The 20,960-nt window shown below is 40.6% G+C and overlaps 1 protein-coding gene across 2 annotated transcripts in view; it reads right to left on the minus strand.

The window, feature by feature from the left end:
- GFPT1 (glutamine--fructose-6-phosphate transaminase 1) overlaps positions 1–20,960 on the minus strand; it is a 52,879-nt gene that overhangs the window by 11,458 nt on the left and 20,461 nt on the right. Inside the window, exons 4-14 of one of the 2 annotated variants that reach the window (XM_073325269.1) lie at positions 16,572–16,697; positions 14,367–14,425; positions 12,550–12,684; positions 10,955–11,016; positions 9,764–9,843; positions 9,602–9,655; positions 5,006–5,111; positions 3,452–3,615; positions 2,951–3,046; positions 2,476–2,573; positions 1,043–1,163 (exon numbers count right to left, since the gene is read on the minus strand). In XM_073325269.1, coding sequence (XP_073181370.1) covers positions 1,043–1,163; positions 2,476–2,573; positions 2,951–3,046; positions 3,452–3,615; positions 5,006–5,111; positions 9,602–9,655; positions 9,764–9,843; positions 10,955–11,016; positions 12,550–12,684; positions 14,367–14,425; positions 16,572–16,697 — 1,101 coding nt within the window. The remainder of the gene's footprint in view (positions 1–1,042; positions 1,164–2,475; positions 2,574–2,950; positions 3,047–3,451; positions 3,616–5,005; positions 5,112–9,601; positions 9,656–9,763; positions 9,844–10,954; positions 11,017–12,549; positions 12,685–14,366; positions 14,426–16,571; positions 16,698–20,960) is intronic. The other variant, XM_073325270.1, reaches the window with a different exon arrangement.

Below are 20,960 nucleotides of genomic sequence, written 5' to 3' on the forward strand. Positions count from 1 at the left end.
ACATTTACTTTGGTTTTCTAGCATCTGGAGCTAGTCAGCAGTATTCTGCTCTCGTGAGACAGCAAGAATAATGCAGATCTCAGAGGAATCCTGTATCTTGGTTACATCCAAGTTTCAAGGGGACGCGTGTGCCGTGGCACTCACAAACACGAACCGTGTTAGAAACAGAGGGCATTGTTCCTAGAGAAAACGCGAGTGAAAGTTGGGATAGTCAGACTGGCTGAAGGATTAAACTGTCAGCACATGCACCCAGGAAACACACTGCTGAAACAAGTTAATCTTTACTACCAGAAAACCCCACTGACTGACTAAGAATTTATTAATATTTTAAATTGGCCACTGGTGGCTTTTTTATTTTGATAACACAATTTAATTTCACTGCCTTTTCTCCCCCTAGCATATAGTGATGGGAAAGAAGGAAAAAAACCCACTATTTCTTTCCCACTATGGCTTTTCATATTAAAGTTCAAGATAACAGGACACCACAAAAGAGAATAATCACCGTGTTTTGTTGCAAGTGCCGTATAATATTAAAAATGTATTCATCTGATTTCAGTGTAATGTAGCCCACTAAGGAGACCATTTATTCTTTAGCCTCAGTGTGTGTTTTAGCATATGCTCCATTCCAATGGGTGATTTATTATTTTATATATTCTTGTATAATGATTTCTATTATGCATTTCATTTCTCTCTCTGGACCTGATGGATTTCAAAAGCTACTGGATAAGGCCCCTATAGTTGTTTGTTTAAAGGAACAATAAGAAAACATTTAAAAAGGGGGAATGGAGTAGTGTTTAACCTGATATTCCACATGAGAGCAAGTTCTCTCCAGAAAGGGTACAATAATTTTTGCCACATTTGCGACTGGACTAGACAAAACACACTAGGAATCAATCCTGCACTGGTATGAAGATGGATGAGATGAGCCTTTCCATCTCTATGGGCCAATTTCTACAGTGGTGTACACCCCACGCAATCCTACTCTCCGACAGCAGAATTTGGTCCTATGGATTTCTCCTTAGTAGTACAGGCGTGACCCTACCTGACTGGCTGATAAAAAAGCAGACGTCATCTCTGAAGACTGGAGTGTTTCTGTCCAAAAAGTCACTGGCTAGTTCAACCATAACAGGCAATTCAGTCAATTCTTCTAGCACTTGACGAGTCTGGTAAAAGAGAGATGTCAGGAAGTTACAATGTGTTCAAACACATTTTAACAAAAGAAGCCTTCAAATTGCCAAGCACTGGGAAATATTACAGTCAAAATACCATTATGCAGGTTAATGAAAATATAACCAAAGACTATTCACTAGACCAGTAATAAGAAAGGTTACTTATGACCTCGACACTGCAAAAAGATCTATAGGGGCAGACCCACAAACTGGAGTAGAGGAAGTACTATTGACAAACACCACACAGCTGCTTATATCAAAAATTGTTTAAAAAGTCAAGTTATTTTACAAAATCTGCTTGAGTGCAACCTGCCTGAGGACAACGTATAGACTCCAACCTGGGCATTCATTTGGAAATAACATTACTGAAACACTACTCCGTACCGGGGAAAAACTGCAAACCTATTTCAACCTTGGGGCTTTAGCCATAGACCTGAACCCCACTGTGCTGTACAAGTACAGAAGACACAAACAGCCCTTTGGCATAGGGACCCTTACCCTGGATCATGAAACTAGCCAGATGAGTGTCCGTTTCATTTTCGGGTTCTCATGAACTAATTGAATGCAGCTCAGTTTAAGTTTGACTTTTTTTAAATGTACTATCATCCTTAAAAAAATTTTATTCCTTAGCAAATTTATGGAGCCTCCTGAATCCCAGGTATAGGGGCTATCCTGCTGTGACCCAACGATGTTTGAATAAGAGCCGTACCTTTGTGCCCCGCGATTATATCGTATCTCAGAGGAGCAGGGTTACACATGGTTTGAACTCGGCCCTGAATCTGCAAGTGTTTACGAAACGCTGTGGCATAAAGTAGAACCACTGCATTGTGAATGGCTCTCTCTGATAATATTCCATCAAAGCCTGCACAGAGTCCTAGATTCCAAGGCCTGATGGAACCACTGTGATCATCTAGTCTGACCTCCTGTACAACACAAGCCATTGAACTTCCCCTAAACAAACCCTAGAACATATATAAATGGCAAAGGAGCAAGTCAGATGTGCCCCTCGGGCAGCTTTTAACTTTCTGAAGCCTTCTCGCTATTATTACTTTGTCCCTTTCCTTGCTAATTTTACCGTATGATAAGAAGTTTTGTTTTCAGAAGTTTTCTATAAGAATAAAGAAAACTACAGGTAAAATTTTCATAAGCACTTAAGTTCAATTTTCAAAAGTGACTTGGGCTCCTTAAAACACCATGGAAAATCTGGCCGCAGAGTATATATTTCTATAGTACAACTCACTCAATATACATAATACCAGCAGCTAATTCAGCCACGGTTTGCAAGGAAATAGTGACAACCACTTACGGCAACTCCGGCGTGGTAACTTGTCCCACAAGCAATCAGGATTAAACGTCGACACCGCTGAATCTCCTTGATGTGATCCTTCAACCCGCCTAGATTCACTGTAACGGATGAAAAAGTAACAATGGCCAAGTCGCTCAAGACACACATAACACACTGATCTCCGGGGCCCCTCTGATAGCTCTGTATCCTCTTAGGTTAAAAGAGCTGGAGTGTCTCAGTCTGTTTCTAGCAAAGAAGGTGCCCACATAGTAGAAGCCATCATATGGCTTTGGCAAGCCTGTCAAGCAGAGAGAATGAACTCTCCTGACACGGCTACAGAAGGCCCCTTCTACGTAACGGCACTTCCTCTTACATAGATATCGGACTTCCTTCTCTTAGGCCACACATCTAATCTACTCTACTCTACACTACACCACACCACCCCAAATTTGGCAGGCACTGGATTTAAAACTGTAAAAGGATTCATTTAAATTACCAGTGTAGTCATCAAAGTTGACTCTTCCTCTCATTGTGTTAACAACAGATTCTGGTTGCTCAAAAATTTCCTTCTGCATAAATGAACTGAAGTTACCTAAAAAAACAAACACAAAAAACCACACATGCACACAATGGAAACTTCTTTATACCATTAATACAATGAACAGGTGAACACATGGGAGCGAACATGCTGTTTGTCAGAATGGTCTGGAGTGATTTTTCTCACTCCTGTACATGACTGTGTCACAGGAAAGGTGCATGATGCTGTTATTTCACCTTTCACCAAAGCATCAGGAATTAGTCACTGCTGGAGATCAGACACCGGACTTGATGGACTCATGGGCTGATCCAAAATGGCAAGTTCTTGGGGACCAATCTGCGAAACAAGGGATGCTTCTCAATGAGAGAGAGAATCCTCAGCGCCACAGTGTTGGTTATTAAACCACCGGTTCCCGATGGCAGGGAATGGCCCCATATTTAAATGGTGAAGAACTTTTACCCTTCATGATCTGCTGAAGTTCCATCTGCAGGGTCTGGACTGCACGCCCAGGGTGGTCGCCTGCTGTGCGTTTGATCCGGTGGATAGAAAGACGACCGTCCACCACAGCTGCTACGTCATCGTCTTCAAGGAAAATCACTCTGTTGGTGTGCTCAATGACAGCACTATAAAGAGAAGAGACCAGTTGCCACAGGACACTACTTCACAAAGGGGATGAGGGCTAGAGCTGAGTCCATAATCAAACGTACCATTTATTTAAAGAAGTTGCACAGTTCACTTTTTAGTGTGTCATTATTAGATTAATTTAAGGCCCCACTTTAAGAAATCTCTATGAATTCCTTAGGCAAAGTGAATTATGCAACAGTGTAGTCTAATCATTGCAAGCTGTGGACTGGGAACCAGCATTACTGGATTCTGTTCCCACCTCTGCTGTTGACTTGGGCCATTTTTACACCAGAAAAATAGGTTTGAAAATACAAGCTTTTAACTGATGTGATTTTAAACATGCCCATGTCCCTAAACACGTCTTTGGACAGGGCAAACCATATTTAAATACACCAGCTGGTTATAGTTAACCCTGTTTACCTAGCATAACAATGGCCTTGGGCAAGTCACTTAATCTCCCTGTAAAAACGGGGATAAGACACATGGGTATCCTAAGGCTGTATGTGTAAAACTCTTCAAAATCCTCAGATGAAAGGAGCCGCAGAAGTCAGTTATGGTCCCACTTACATGTGTTTCTGGAACAAACATTGTTACTTTACTAACATGCTAAAGACCAACGGCTTCACCAAGGTTAGTTTTTTACCACTCTCTTTTAGCCTCCAGTAAGGTTAACATAAAAGACATTTTAGGGGATACAGGGAATTCGACCTGCACAGAGTCTGTAGAAGAACTACACAACTCTCCTGGTTTCAGAGTAACAGCCGTGTTAGTCTGTATTCGCAAAAAGAAAAGGAGGACTTGTGGCACCTTAGAGACTAACCAATTTATTAGAGCATAAGCTTTCGTGAGCTACAGCTCACTTCATCGGATGCATATCGTGGAAACTGCCAGTTTCCACAATATGCATCTGAGGAAGTGAGCTGTAGCTCACGAAAGCTTATGCTCTAATAAATTGGTTAGTCTCTAAGGTGCCACAAGTCCTCCTTTTCTTTTTACAACTCTCCTGGTAATTTCTGGGTCTGTCTTTTTAATCTAGGCCACTGTCTTCACAAGATTCCCATTGCTCACCTCTGGAATCATATTAACTGAAGAACTCGTGCTAGGACAATGCCACAGGAATAATATAAGCTTTCATTTCTTTAACAGAGTCTTATTTAAGCTCCCTTTCACCCCCTCCCCACCATCAGTAGAGGGGGGCACGCAATTTATGAATGGCAAGTACGTGACATCTAGCTGATGTTTGTAAGACGCTATGAAAGTCGTTACACACCCTTTGCTAAGTACCGATAAAGCAACGATTGTAACCCAGGTTACACATTAGGGCTCTGAATTTAAAGGGCATGTCGATGACGGTCTTGGAACCCACTACAAGGCGCTGAAGACTCTCACCTCGCATCAGAAGCGAAGTAGTACTCCACAGCTTTCTCCTCAACAGGGAAAAGACAGGTGGTGCTGTCGATACGGGAGAGGCTGCAGCTTCCTTTCTTGTCTTTACCTGTAACGTTATACACGGTACTAGCAACCAGTGTCGCGCTCGCTTCCACAGTAAAGAACGCACGCTGAAGTGTGTCAATCTTGATCACAGCACCAACATGAAGCATGATTTTGAACACTTGACATTTTGGTTGAAAGTCAAGGGGCTACAGTCAATTTAACACCCATGGAAAATAGGCTTAGCAAAAGCAATTCAGGATTTTTTTTCTGGGTCACGTATTATTTGTTCCCATTCTCGAGCCCTTTCTTAGTTTGCTTATACGGCACTGAAAGCTTTTTGGCTTAACTCTAACTTGACATTAAACATACTATAGGTATGTTCCATACTTGTGTTGAAGTGCTCTATAAACAAACTACAAGAACTAAACTAGGAAGTCTCTGTATGATTCTACTCTGAAAAATGACTCAAAAATCATTTCACAAAGTTTCACATTTGTTAGATACCAATATTTGTTCACTCACTCTGTCCTGCCTACAAGTCTAAACTTTTTTCTTTTTTAACAACTGCTGTGCACACTCACCGTGGTGTTTGAGAGGCAAGCGGGACTCTCTCTACTCTACATCCCCATGTTTAATAAAAATGCTCCACACCACATTCTTCCCTCAGTTACATCTGTGCAATCACATTGTCCTCAGTGTGGCTCAAAAGATGCAACCCAAAAGCAAACTCTCTTTCTCCTGGTCCATTTGCTGTTAGCATTCGTACAAAGGCCATGGAGTACAAGAGCTCAGTACTGTTCACGCGAGACCAGAAGTAGAGCTGCTCATAGTTTTGGTCCAAGCTTGTAACACTGGCAGCCTGCAGGCTGGGCAGTCACATTTAACAGCTCATAGGAATTATTTCTGTTGGTCCATGGAGGCGTGACTAACACCAATGAGCCGTCGGAGACATTTTTGCGACGTTGGTAGAAATTTTTCCAAAACCCTAAAATTTCACTGAAAATTCTCTCCAGGATTTCAACATTTTTAAACCTGCTCTAGAATTTTTTTTTCTTAACTTCAAGAAATTATTTACCAGTGAAGACTAAGACTGTCGTATAGTCCAAGAGAAATGACTAAGACTAACATTTGAACTTGGACAAAACACTAAACATGCCAGAGAGAGCAACCTTGCATCGGCAGGGGGTGATAAAGAGAAGTCACAGAGGATAGATGGGTTATCCTACAAGTTCCTCTTTTCTATTCTGTCTCAAATTAAAGGATGACAAATTTTAAATTGACATATTCTACAAGGAATACACCCTACAGGCTTGATTATTTTACTTGTACTAAAATAGCATACACTGGGTAACGTTTCAGTTACAGAACACGTACTTCATTTATTCAAATAAACCCCTCCAACAATAGCTAATATTCAAATCAATACAACTTCAATTTAGTTAAGTTTTCCAAAACCATTTTTCTAAAATCAAAAACATTGCTTTCATGTTGATACTGAGGAAGAATAAGGAAGTTCCACGAAACAAACAGTTCAGAACACTTCAGATTTTTATGTTCCTTTCAATTTGCAAATCAGAAAACAAAGAACACAACCACCAGAAAAGGCAGACCGATGGTGCCAGTGGCCATTCTCCAAATAAACAACTGCCCACCCTTGATTGAAGCATGCAAATTTTCTTTCCCCAGGTAGGACATTTCACTGCATCATCTTTATTATGCTGGCACTGCTTTCCATTAGATTCAAGCTTTCAGTCCTCAGCACTTAAGTAGTTCAGTCTCAGCAAACCAAAGCCAGCTGCATATCGTCAGTGGATATATGATAAGGATTGCCTGGCTGCCACTTATTAGAATCTAACATCAACACAGCAGCAATTCCTTCCCTTCAGAACAGTGACCGCTATTGCCTACTCGGGGCTTGCACCAGGGGCAAAAAAATAGAGAGGAGATTTTGCAGACAATTGGGGGCGGGGGAGAAAAAAACAAGCAGTTCAAAATCCCTCGGAGGAAAAACTGCTGAGCATATTTTGATACCACATCAACCTCCATTGTAGCAATGTTCAGCATATGTTAGTTTTAAAATGCTAACATAGCACAGACTAATATTAATTCTACTTAATAGGAGCTATTCTCTAGGCTTACTTGAGCAAGGCTAGATTTGAAATTGCTTTAAGAGACATTTGCAAAGAGAGACTGGCATACGTTAATGTCACTGTCCGATTAAAACCATAGTAGATAATTCCTAGGGATAATATGAAACCCTATTGTCAGCAGAAGTTCCTATCACAGATGTGAAATGTTTCTCAGAAGTGAGAAACCAACCAGTTTATTGCATTTTAACTAGACAGACTGTGGCATGCCACAGAACTTTTACCTGTGTGTACGAAGATGGAAGGAAGCAGAAATCACCTACTCCTTACACTTCAAGAGTTAACAATAACTAGGAGCCCTACAGCGCCTGGGTCCACGATTGCCTCAGTAGCTTCAACACCCTCAAAAACTTCCTAACACTGCCATCTTATTGAGGTCGCTCGCTATTTAGCTGGTGTTGGTCCTGCTTTCAGCAGAGGGTTAGACTAGATGACCTCCTGAGGTCTCTTCCAACCCTAATCTTCTATGATTCTCACATAAAATTACATTCAGCCCTATGCAATTATGAAGTCTTATCCCCTTCCCAGCACCTCGTGGAGTCAGCACGCTGTACTTCTAGGTCTGTGCTACACCGCAAATCTTAGGCTTACCAAATTTGCCCCCTCAATATTTCTCAAAGACAGCACTTTCACCAGAATTTGGTTAGTTCTGGGTTGTTCCCTCCTCCCCGTCTATTTTAACTTGAGGCTTTGGGTAAAATTGTTAAAAGTCAAAGACATTTTCCAAGAAACTAACTCCCATTTAAAGTCAATGGGCTTTGGTTTTTCAAATGCCTATGTCACTTTAGAACATGGGATGTTGGCAATTTTTACCCATTAACACTAACTTCCAGGGAAACCTGTTGAACAGCACACTTTTGCACGCCACCTCTCCTTTGGTTTACATTAAATGTAATTGTAACCACGGTCTACTCAGATAACCAGTTGTCCCCAAGTTAAAAGGGGATGTAGTTAATAAAGGCTACCTGGGTGAGCCACTGGTACAGGAAGAACGTTAACAGCATTGAGGTTCAAATTCTCCACTGGCACAAGCCCACAAATTTCAACCATGAAATGACTATGCTTGCAACCAGGTACTAATGCCAGCAGATGGAGGGAAGTGATTCTTCCCCTCTATTCGGCACTGGGAGGCCACATCTGGAGTATTGCGTCCGGTTTTGGTCCCCCCCACTACAGAAGGGATGTGGACAAATGGGAGAGAGTCGAGCAGAGGGCAACGAAAATGATTAGGGGGCTGGGGCACAAGACTTACGAGGAGAGGCTGAGGGAACTGGGGTTATTTAGTCTGCAGAAGAGAAGAGTGAGGGGGGATTTAATAGCAGCCTTCAACTACCTCAAGGGGGGTTCCAAAGAAGATGGAGCTCGGCTGTTCTCAGTGGTGGCAGATGACAGAACAAGGAGCAATGGTCTCAAGTTGCAGCAGGGGAGGTCTAGGTTGGATATTAGGAAACACTTTCACTAGGAGGGTGGTGAAGCACCAGAATGGGTTACCTAGGGAGGTGGTGGAATCTCTATCCTTTAGAGGTTTTTAAGGTCCAGCTTCACAAAGCCCTGGCCGAGATGATTTAGTTGGGGATTGGTACTGCTCTGAGCAGGGGATTGGACTAGATGACCACCTGAGGTCTCTTCCAACCCTAATATTCTATGATTCTACTGACAATGAAGTCCTGCTGATTTATACCAGGTGAGTTCCAAGCCCCATCCTTTTCCTGAAATACAGAAGTCTCCTAATTTAGCTGAACACTCTGTCAGATCATAAGTGAAAGGTTATTTTTAAAACAGAAATGGATTACAGATTTGCTGGTTAATAAATAATGATTCATTGGAGCTAAAGGCACACCCCAAACTCAAAGCACACAGTTTTGTAAAAGAGTCAGGATACAAGGAGCAAAAGGGAAATAAACCCAAGCTGCAATTCGAACCTCACTGTATCCATGATGTGCTGTGCTCAAAACACAGTTCTGCTTCAGTGACAAGATTTCCCAGCATGAAAGTGGTTTCTAATTCCCTTGGGGTTTAATGTCTTTTTACTTTTTTTTACTTTTACTTTTTTTTTTTTTTAAACTTATTCACTCTTTCATGCAGTGAATAATGCCGCTTGCAATTTATGAAAGAACCTATACCTAAAACATCAGTTCGCTAAGTTAATGCTCACAATGTACTATGTACACGTTCAGAATCACTAGAACACTGAAACTTGGGGAAAAGGTGTTTTTGGTTTCTTTGTTTTTATTTGTGGTGTTCAAAGAGAAAAATCCTTATTTTCTGGTTTGTTTCACTTTGCTACATGGAAAGCAATAACCACATACTAAAGAGGCAGTTCTATTTTCCCTTATTTTCAATTCGTTTTCTAAGAAAAAATCAGCAGAACTTGTAGTATTAAAGGGATGTCTCAAGTAGGCACCTTTCTCCGCTTCTATGGATATTCCATCAATAGAATGATCCATAGATTGCCCAGCTGAAAGTGTAACAAGAAAGAAAAATAACTTCACACAATCAGTGAAAATAATCATTTTAAATAGTGTAACAATATAAATTAAAAGAGAAACAGTCACTTCTAATTTACCTGTTCTGTACAGGATTGGAATGTGGTCAGTGGAGAGCTTGTGTTCACTTCGAACTCCAATCAGCAGGGGGCTTCCTCGTCTGCAAACGAAACATGGAGCTGTAACTGATGACACATGTAGCTTCAACGTAGAAACCTTAAACTCAAGGGACTGTTGTTCGACACCAAGGTATCTAAACCACTTAACCTCATCCAGCTTGTTTTATTGAATCGCCTCACAAACAATCAATTAGTTAATAAAAGTGAAGGAGGCTGCAAGATATAGGACAAAATTCTGATCTCAGTTCCACTAACCTTCCCCAAATTAAAAATACAAATTTAGCCTTCATCCTTTCCAGGAACAGAGCTAGACAATGGGATATGAAGGCAAAGGCTAAAAGCAACATAAAGACTTAAAACTGGGGCAGATTCCCTAATATGAGCACTTAAATAGCACACTGAAATCCTGCACTTGCATGCTCAAGCCAGTACTTTGAATGGTTATTGTCCGTTATATGCGCCTAATGGCAGATACTAAAGTTGAGGTTTTCAAAGCTTATTAGGGATTTAGCCACACGACTTTAGTTAAAATTAATGGGAATAGCATGGCTAAATTTCTTGGTTGGCTTTCGAAAGTCTAAGTGTGGTATTTAGAGGTTCTATTAAGGCATTCGCATGATACACTTGAAAACCAAACTAGCACACTTTATTAAAAAAAATAAAAATAAAAATAAAAGGGGTGTTCATCCAAGGCTTTAGGTACCACTGCCATACATTACAAAAACAAGTCCCCGACCCACAAATCTGACTTCTCTCTCCAAGGCCAACCTCCACAGCAGCCTTCACAAACACATTTGCCTCGTGGCATGCCCCAAAGGCCGAGACACCTAGGTTATTTCAGACCAGTTGTACATGAGAATAAGTGAGATTCTGACCACGAATCTGGAATTGAAGTATTTCTCAAAAAGAGACCTTTTGAAGAGTTTCGTGCTGAGATGTAGAGATGAGGGGAAAGAGAGGAGAAAAAAGTAAGCAACACAGAAAATTCAGATTCTCACACAGTGCAGTAAGAGCATCCTCCATGTCACTCTCCTCTGACTGATACACCAGCCATCATCAACAAGAAGGGAGAGGAGTTAAAAAACTCTATTGGCTATGATCGTGATTAAAAGGGAAATACTGTCTATTGAGAGAGACAATATCCATCTTTACCTGGTGCCAACTGCTTGACCATGGTAATGGACACTTTTAAACACAAGGGCAAAAGCACCTTCCTGGAAAGAAAGGAGAAATATACAAATTATTGTTCCATTTCAAACTACACTGACAGACACCAGCATGTAACCTGCACCCATCAGAACATTCTTGTTCAACCCAACAACTGTTGGCACCTATTTCATGGCCACGGATTATTTCGGACGCCTAGTTTTGAAACTGTATCCCTTAATTCGCTTGTTCTAAGCCAGTTATTTTTTAAAAACTGGACTCCCTGGTTAGGCTTAACTGACTACCACTATAAAAGCTCTTATACCAATTCAGATTTTGGTGAACTGACACACTACACCAAGGATTCAATGAACCAATCTTTGCGCTGCTTGACCTGCATCTGTTTGCAAAATTGTTTGCCAACTGGAACACATATCATGCAAAAATCTGTGCACAGCCTAGGGTGCTGCCATTTTCCTGTCATTCAATGGTTATTAAAGTGAATTCTCTCCAGAACAAAATAGCACCAGGTGGAAGTAAATTAACTGTTTTTATGCACAGGACTGTGCATAATATTAATTAAAAAAAAAATCTCAGGTGGTGGGACCGATAGACCCGCAGCTAAACATACATGCTTTTCAATAAAGTTTCCACAAGAGGTCAGCGTTTCTTTCATTACTGGAGTTTTACAACCAACCAACCTTGGGTCCAGATTCAGCAAAGAAAACACAGGCTTAACTTTAAATGACATCAATGGGAGTTAAGCACAAACTTAAATGCTGTCCTAAATAGGGATGCTCTCCTAAGACAGGGCTTCAAATTGTGACTTAATTAAGAAATATATGTACTACTGCAAACACACACACCATGGAGAGCCCTTTTGCTAACAATAATCTTTGCTTTTTTTTAAGCACACGATCCATACTTTAACTGTGGAACTCGTTGCCACAATATCTCATGTCAATAGCCACATCTACACTAGAAGCGCTTTATCAGGATAGGAATACCAGCTAAGCACTGCGAGTAAGGACACAGCTATACAAGCAACGCTGTGCTTCATACCAGTTTAGTAAAACCATCCCTGCAGGCACAACAAGCTTTCCTGACATAGCTGCGCCTCCACATTAGGGGCTTCTGCTGGCACAGCTAAGTCGATCAGAGATCGTACCTCGTCCCACTCCTGACTGACAAAGCTATGCCAGCAGAAGTTCACAGTGTAGATCTGGCCTACGAGCTTAGCAGGATTAAACATCTATATGACCAATAGTCACAGTTACATAAGATAGGAATATAAATTCTTGCGCTTCAGGGCATAAACCAAACACTGACTGCCTGGAAGAAACATCTCTACATAGATTATTCTTTAATTATCCATTGGGGGATTTCTTGCACGACGCACTGAAGAATATGGAATATAGACAGGCTATTGGACTAGACTGACCATTAGTCGGCTGAGCACTGCAATTCCAGTGTTCCGACTTTCAAATATTTTAGCATAGCTTGTATTTTCATGTGAGACACCATCAGAAGCATTGCCTCTGGGTCTTAAAAAAAAAAAAAAGTTTTAATAAACAGATTTTTAAAATTAATTAATATATTACCAGTTGCTGGATAACCCTCTCCACCAAGGTGGTGAAGCTAATGTCATCACTTTCGCGGTTGTCGTACATGTACTTGACAAGCTTGGCAATGGTTTCTGTGTCGGTCTCAGACTCAAAATCATACCCTTTGCTTTCCTGAAAGCAAACCAAAAAACCCCAGGTTGTTATTATTGTTCATTATTGGTAAAGTCTAGAAGCTCTACTCATGGACCAGAACCCCATTGTGTTGGGCACTGTACAAACTCAGAAGAGAGAGATGGTCCCTGCCCCCAAAGAGCTTACAATCTAAGTGTAAAACAAGAGACAAAGATTGATACTGACATATAGAGGAGTACAAGGAAATGAGACAACAATGGTCAGCCTGATATGCAGCGGTCTCAGCACACCAGCACCTTAACCGTTGTCAAGTTTTTTGTAGGCATCACGGCAAAGGCAATTTTAAGGAGGGTTCTGAAGAAGGACAGGGAGCTCCTCTTAAGCACAAAGTTGCTAGTTTGAAAACGTAACAAGTGGATGGTGGAGGCTGGAATCATGGGCTGATCGCAGGTGGGAGTCAATAGTGAATGAAAGATGATAGTTAGGTGGAGATAAGCAGTGAAGGGCCTTGAAAGTGAAGACAGTTAGCTTATGTCTGATGAGATGGAGAAAGGGGAAGCAGTGGAGGGATGACATGGTCAAAGTGACAGGCTAGAAAAATTATCTTTGCAGCAACATTCTGAATGGATATTTGTCAAGGCTATAGACAAGAACGTAGTAAATCAAGACATGAGATGACAACAGACACTTTGCTGGGAACAGATTCAGTGGAGTGCAAGGGGCAGAAACAGGAGTAGAGAAGAACTCTAGACAGTGGTTGTACACAGCAAATTCAATGATCCTAGAGGTGAAAGGGAAAGGCAGAGATGGGGAAGTAGTTGGAGATGCAGATGGGCTCAAGGTTAGGGTTTTTTGTTAAGAAGGGGAGACTAAAGCATGCATGTATTGTGAAGGGCACGAGACGGAGCAGAGTGAGAAATTAAAGGAGAAAAGTAAGGGATGGCATCAGAGTGGGTGCAAGGGAGATCTGTAGATGAGATGTGATGGGGCTGTTCACTGTTAATATAGACAACAGAGGAGAGTCTTGCAGGACACACAAAAACAGTAACTGCATAGACTGCCCCTATTTAAGAAGCTCACTAAGTAAGGAAAAACAATTCAGCCAATAATTCGTAAGTCTTATCAGCCAGTCTCATACACAACAAATATCTCCACAATGGTCTTTTCTTGCATGATCTGTCTCATGCTACCCATAAATCAGGGTGCTCTGGATGTATGAAACTGGGTATAGGGCACCCCGTCAATAGCAAAGATCAAAGGATTACAAAGTTCTGTTAGCAGAACGGTCAGCTAGCAATGCAATTTCCATTACTCTCCAAAGGCCAGAGAATCAAAACAGATCCTTCATCCTGAAAGAGAAGATTCCCAACCTCACACACAGGAGGGTACGATCAGTCCACGAGACTTGAGGATAATTTCCATCCCTTCAATTTCTACTCCCCACCCACAAACCAGATCAAAGCGTGGACAGCCATACGAGCTGAGTTTATCTCCACCCGAGATAATCCAGTGGTCACCACGATAGCCATGAAGTCTTCAGCTGTCTCAGAAGAATCTCCAGCTTTGTATGTTCAAAGCACTGGGCACTATTAGCACCTCTGGTTTCCACACCACAGTAGCAAGAAATTTAGGCAGCTAATCAAGGACTTTGAGACTTAACCAGCACTCAGTGCCATTATAACTTTATCCCAGAGCTTAGACACACAGCTAGTTTTACTTACCAAAAATTTTCTCAGATCTTTGTAGTTGGTTATAATGCCATTGTGGATAACAATAAATTCTAGAGAATAAAAAAAAAAAGTGTTAATTCTAAAGATATGTGAATACTTTACATACCTTAAATAGCATCTCAAATATTTTATTCTAATAAGTCTACTTACACAGCAGTAGAAGCATCAAAATAGGGAACAGCTTCTATAACTCACTGCAATTACTTTCAACAGATTGCTCCCTTTTAGCAAGGACTGTTCTAAGTTGTATGCAGTAATACCATCTAGGATTTATGCTATGCCTTTCCATCAATAAATCTCATTGTGCATTACAAAGATGGAGAAGTATTAACTTATTTTACAGATGGGAGAACTTAAGGTACAGAGACATTAAGTGACTTGCTCAAAGGCCTGTGTTAGCAGTAGACCAGGAGTAAAATCCAGGAGTCCTGGTTCCTGGTCCTGTTCCCTATCTGCTAGACTACAGTTGCCATTCCACTGAATAACCTTTTAAGAGCAAATACTTCAGAGAAAACTCACCAATCTGTCATCTTTTGAGGGTGGCTTGTTTAACTTTTATGGATTTTTTTTAAAAAAATGCATTTAATGCATCCAGCTGCCGCAATGATATGCCGCATATTAGTAAATACCGATTCCCATGGCAATGTTTTCTTGGTATCATTGCATGCAATACAGAATAGAGATAATTTTCCTTATGTGAAAGGAGAGAATCTAGGCCAGCCTTCATGTGTGCCATTCCCCATAACTGCTATCCATGCTAATCACATCAGATCTTAGTGCTGAGGACGTTAAAAATGCACAAACCATTTTCCAAGTCAACGGTTGTATTATTTCCGTTTCAAGCATTTAGAATCACAACACATTCGAAGGAGTCGACCAAGTAGTTTTGCAGAAGTCTTGTAACCGGAAGATTACTGATTTAATATGTGCTTGTAACAATTTTATGTGCAGTGCTCGTCTAAACCATATACACTTAGAGATGATCCTTTTCTAGACGAGCTGTTATTGTATCTCAGTTGGTTGGTTTGTTTTATTTTACAATTCAAAAATCAGATGGTTAGAGCCAAAATTGGTTCAATTTCAAAATCTTCACATACTGGTTGGTAATGTCTCCGGGAATTCTAAATATCTTGGGCTTGTGTTTTAATCCAATCAGTTTTCCCTGAACCACCGTTTGACACAACACTTAAATCACCCAGGATGAGCTTAACAGGATGGAGGATGGTCTTGTGTTTAAAACACAGGACGGGGAACAGGAGGACCTGGGTTCTATTCCCAGTTCAGTCACTGGCCTGCTGGGTGACCTTCGGCAAGTCATTCACCTCCCCATGCCTCAGTTTCCCCACCTGTACAGTGGGGATAATGATACTGTGCTCCTTTGTAAAGTGCTTTGAGATCTCGGAATGGAAAGTTCTGTAAGAGCTAGATACTGTTATGATTACCCAGCTCTGCCACAAGCCACCCATGCAACCACTCTCTCTTGTTCTCATTTTTCTTCATCTGTAAGTGAGACTGCTAATGATTACACAGGTAGCGTGAGGATAAGTTCATCACAGTCCGTAAAGCATTTGAGATTCTGGCTGGTGCATCGTTATAAATAAGAGCCAAGCTGCCTTCTACAGCAATACAAACAACAAAGCAACCTTTACCAAATGATGGCCAAAAGAGAGAAATAAATAAACAAAGAAAATTACGTTATAAAACAAACACTATTTGTTAGCAACATCCCATTTATGATGGTGGTTGGGAAAATTCCTGTACAGAGATTTCATGCAACTGTAGGCCTTCAGATCTTACTTTTTCAATCCATATTGATTTACTGAAGTCCCGAGGCATTATCACAATGCAAATAATTAATACGACTGCCTCTTATTGCAAGTGATTCATAATAACAACAACAAAATACTCTGGTGCTGTTCTCAATGAAGTCAATGGCCAAACTCCAGTGGAAATCAAAAGGAGCACAGTTAGGATCAGAGCTTGAAATAGAGTAATTATTTATACGCCCTGCGTCCAAGCGCGAGCTCTCACAGAGGCATAGGCAGCACTGTACCAATGCAGTTTTAGTATGAACACCCTAGAAGTACTGAATTAGTGACAATTTGCAAGAGCATATTCGTCGTTCAGAATTCCTAACAGCCATTACTCTCCCCATTCACACAAATAAATACTTGCCCATGCAGTGCAGGGTCTTACCATTGTTTTTATCTGAGCGCTGCGGGTGGCTATTGACAGGACTGGGCTCACCATGGGTAGCCCATCGCGTATGTGCAATGCCAAGATGTACATCAAACTCGATGTCCAGGTCCATATCCTGTTGTTCTGCAGATGGAAGTGTAAAAATGTTACATTGAAAACAACATAAGAGAAGGGGCAGGCTTTCAGAGTGTAACAGGCAATGCAGTAAATTACATAGAGACTGAAATATTCAAGTAAAAATATAATCAGAAAATTATTAGCAAATGTAAGCAAAACGCCAGGTGTAGAGTTATTGGCAGTCAAGACCATGTCATGGCCCAAGCCAACAAAAGTGATGATTTCTCATGTGATGAAGGATTTTTCCATGTGAGATACACAGCCTGATCCTGTGAACCCTTTCCTCTGAGCCACTTTACCGATTAGTACCACTGACTCATGTGTAAAGGTTTGCAATATCAAAGATCAAATGTTTAATTTAATTGCCAATCTTTTAATAAATTGACCGACATGATTTTCTTCTCGGCTCTCCACCAACATGAAAATTGGAGCATTCCGAGTATTGCCTGTTAACGCCAAAGCTGTTTGTGGACAGGTATGAATATGCTCTAAGCTCTTCTTTGGGCAAAAAGTATCCCAACACCAGGGCATTTCCAACAAGTTCACAAAATCATTTCAGGTTTTCAGCAAGAACATCTTTGTCTCAGGAGTTCACTTGTTTTGCCACACTGAGTCCTCAGTAAGAAGCAATCACTTGTTTTTACTGGATATATTTTCTCCTAAGAACATTTTCAACTCTGATCATCTTTTCTCCTGCACATTGAGGACATATCTATGAATTTTACTTGTGTAGCTCTCGCATGCTTTTATTAACCAATAAGCCAATGGGAACATGATTGTGCATCAATGGGATGGTCTTACAAAACGAGGACCATAATTCTCAAATGTACACTTAATGAGCTATGAAGAAGTTCATAGCACTTGTTAGTAAAGAATAAGCCTGTTATGTTAGACAACGATTTACTCAGTGTTCTTCTCTACAGGCTGGAAACAGACAATCAAGCCTTCTTCAGGAAAGCTTGAGTGAGAAGAGGATGGGAACCGGTAAACTGAGAAAAGACTCACATACCAAGTAGTGAATTATTGTACAGTATAGCAATTAGCCGCATGCATCAGCTATGCCTCCCATTCTCCAAGTAGTTCTGTGACAAGGCTGTCAGAGAACTCTTACTGTAGATGTCCATGACAAACCTGTCTATCCCCCCACCTCAACCCTGTCCAGCTTACTATACGACCTTCAGTTTATTTCACATACCTACAAAGATACATTGACAAAATTATTCGTGTGGCGGTTTTTAAGTCTCACTCATCTGGCAATTCCATGCCTTTTTATTCTCAAAAAGAAAATAACCTTGAACAAGTCACCCAATTTTATTTTTATCCCTTGTGTTGGCCCATCATCTCTGATGCTATTGAAATATTAGCTCTGCCTGACGAAGCATAATCACCTTACACAATATTAAATTAGAATCCCCAACAGTAACAATTTAGTGCCTGGAAAGTATCAAATTAATCTTCTCTTGGTAGAAGTTCATCCTTCTGTTCAGAGATTACCTTTTCTGTCTCTCTGAATAGCTTTTCATAGACCACAATATAGTTTTTCTAAGTCGTTTTTAGTTGGAGATCATCATTTTACCACAAGTGCTTAAATCTTACCATTATTCCACTGTCTTTCTTTTTTATTGAATATATACAGTATAACCTTCTTTATTTAGACTTTGGTCTTAGCTGAACTAAGGTCAGGTCCATGCATTTCATTTGGATCAATGACGTTTTACTAGAGACTTGAGTTTATCTTAGTAATGGTAAAATTACATTAAAAGGCTATAGAATCAGTTTCTTGTAAATTTCATATATGAGAATCCTTTAAGTTAAATAAATATGCTGTAACTGAAGTTACTAACACCTGAAAATCAGGATATTAACTAGAAACAGACAACCATCAACTATGGTGGCAGATACCTTCAAGTTCATGCAGTGCTTACCCATACTTTACACAAAACAATTGTTTGCAGTTTTGTTTCCTGCAGAGATTTGACTAATTCAAAATCGGACTCTATCCAGGACATATAAAGAGCTTAGAAACAGAGAGCAGAATACCTCACTTCATGCTTTCTCATCAATTTGACAGTTCCACTTACAAGTATATTAGTATTTTTTCTTAACCAATTCCTTAGCCCATCTATTGCGCAAGATAAAACTAGGGTTTGCACTATAAGATATTTAGGTTATTCAGGAACTCAGTCAATTGGTAAATGCACTTATATTTTAAAAAGAAAAAAAAAATTAAGGCTAAATTCAAAATGTCCTAGTGGATGATTTCTTCCTGCTTGCAGGGGAGGAGGGAGCTTATTTTTTAGAACTGAAATAAAATATATCCATATATAGATGGATTCTTATTAATGTTGTAATATTATTTTCACTCTTTTGCTTTATTTGGATGAGAAATCAATGTACAGTTAATTCCCTTCCTAAAAGGTTGTTCCTTATTTTGAGAACTTCATTTTAAATTTACCAAGCTAAATGGGCCACAATCCAGCAAACATTTACAAGCACTTGTGAATCCTAGTGAATTAAATGGGACTGCTCTTAGATGTGAAATAGGGCTGTTGATTAATTGCAGTTAACTCACGCGATTAACTCAAAAAAATTAATCGCAATTAATCGCAGTTTTATTCACACTGTTAAACAATAGAATGCCAATTGAAATTTATTAAATATTTTGGATGTTTTTCTACATTTTCAAATATATTGATTTCAATTACAACACAGACTACAAAGTGTACGGTACTCACTTTATATTATTTTTATTACAAATATTTGCACTGTAAAAATGACATAAGAAATAGTATTTTTCAATTCACCTCATACAAGTACCATAGTGCAATCTCTTTATCGTGAAAGTGCAACTTACAAATGTAGATTTTTGTTTGTTAGATAATTGCACTCAAAAACAAAACAATTTAAAACTTTAGAGCCTACAAATCCACTCAGTCCTACTTCTTGTTCAGCCAATCACTAAGAGAAACAAGTTTGTTTACATTTACAGGAGACAATGCGGCCTACTTCTTATTTACGTCATCTGAAAGTGAAAACAGATGTTCGCATGGCACTTTTGTAGCCGGCATTGCAAGGTATTTATGTGCCAGATATGTTAAACATTTGCATGCCCCTTCATGCTTTGGCCACCATTCCAGAAGACATGCTTCCATGCCGATGATGCTTACTGAAGAAATAATGCGTTCATTACATTTGTGACTGAACTCCTTGGGGGAGAATTGTATGTCTCCTGCTCTGTCTTTTACCCCCATTCTGACATATATTTCTTGTTATAGCAATCTCAGATAATGACCCAGCATGTTGTTCATTTTAAGAACACTTTCACTGTAGATTTCACAAAATGCAAAGAAGATACCAATGTGAGATTTCTAAAGATAGCTACAGCATTTGACCCAAAATTTAAGTGCCTTCCAAAATCTGAGAGAGATGAGGTGTGGAGCATGCTTTCAGAAGTCTTAAAAGAGCAATACACTGATGTGAAAAATCACAGAACCTGAACCACCAAAAAAGAAAATCAACCTTCTGCTGGTGGCATCTGACTCAGATGATGAAAATGAACATGCATTGGTCTGCACTCCTTTGGTTCGTTACTGAGAAGAACCTATCATCAGAGTGGATGCATGTCCTCTGGAATGGTGGTTGAAGCATGCAGGGACGTATGAATCTTTAGTGCATCTAGCAGGCATAGGCACCAACTTCGTCTGGCGTCAGTGGGTGCTCGTGCCCTCCCGCCCCCTTCTGCCCCGCTGCCTTTCCAACCCCTTCCCCGAAGTCCCCACCCCAACCCCACCCTCTCCATGTCCCTATTGGACTCCTTCCCCAAATCCCTGCCCCAGCCCCGCCTCTTCCCCTGAGCGCAACGCCTTCCCGCTCCTCCCCTCTCCCTCCCACAGCTTGTTTCGCGGCGGCAAGTGCTGGGAGGAGAAGTGGGGACGGCGCGCTCAGGGGAGGAGGAGAGCTGAGGCAGGGTGGGGAGCTGCCGCTGGGTGCAGAGCACCCACCAATTTTTCCCTGTGGGTGCTCCAGCCCCGGAGCACCCACGGAGTCGGTGCCTATGCTGGCAGGTAAATATCTTGTAACACTGGGTACATCAGTGCCATGAGAATGCCTGTTTTCACTTTCAGGTGATGTTGTCAACAAGAAGTGGGCAGCATTATCACCTGCAAATGTTAACAAACTTCTTTGTCTGAGCGATTGGCTTTACAAGAAGTAGGACTGAGTGGACTTGAAGGCTCTAAAGTTTTACATTTTTGAATGCAGATTTTTTTG

The sequence above is a fragment of the Lepidochelys kempii genome, chromosome 26 (genome assembly GCF_965140265.1).
Source record: "Lepidochelys kempii isolate rLepKem1 chromosome 26, rLepKem1.hap2, whole genome shotgun sequence".
In the NCBI taxonomy this organism is placed as follows: Eukaryota; Metazoa; Chordata; order Testudines; family Cheloniidae; genus Lepidochelys; species Lepidochelys kempii.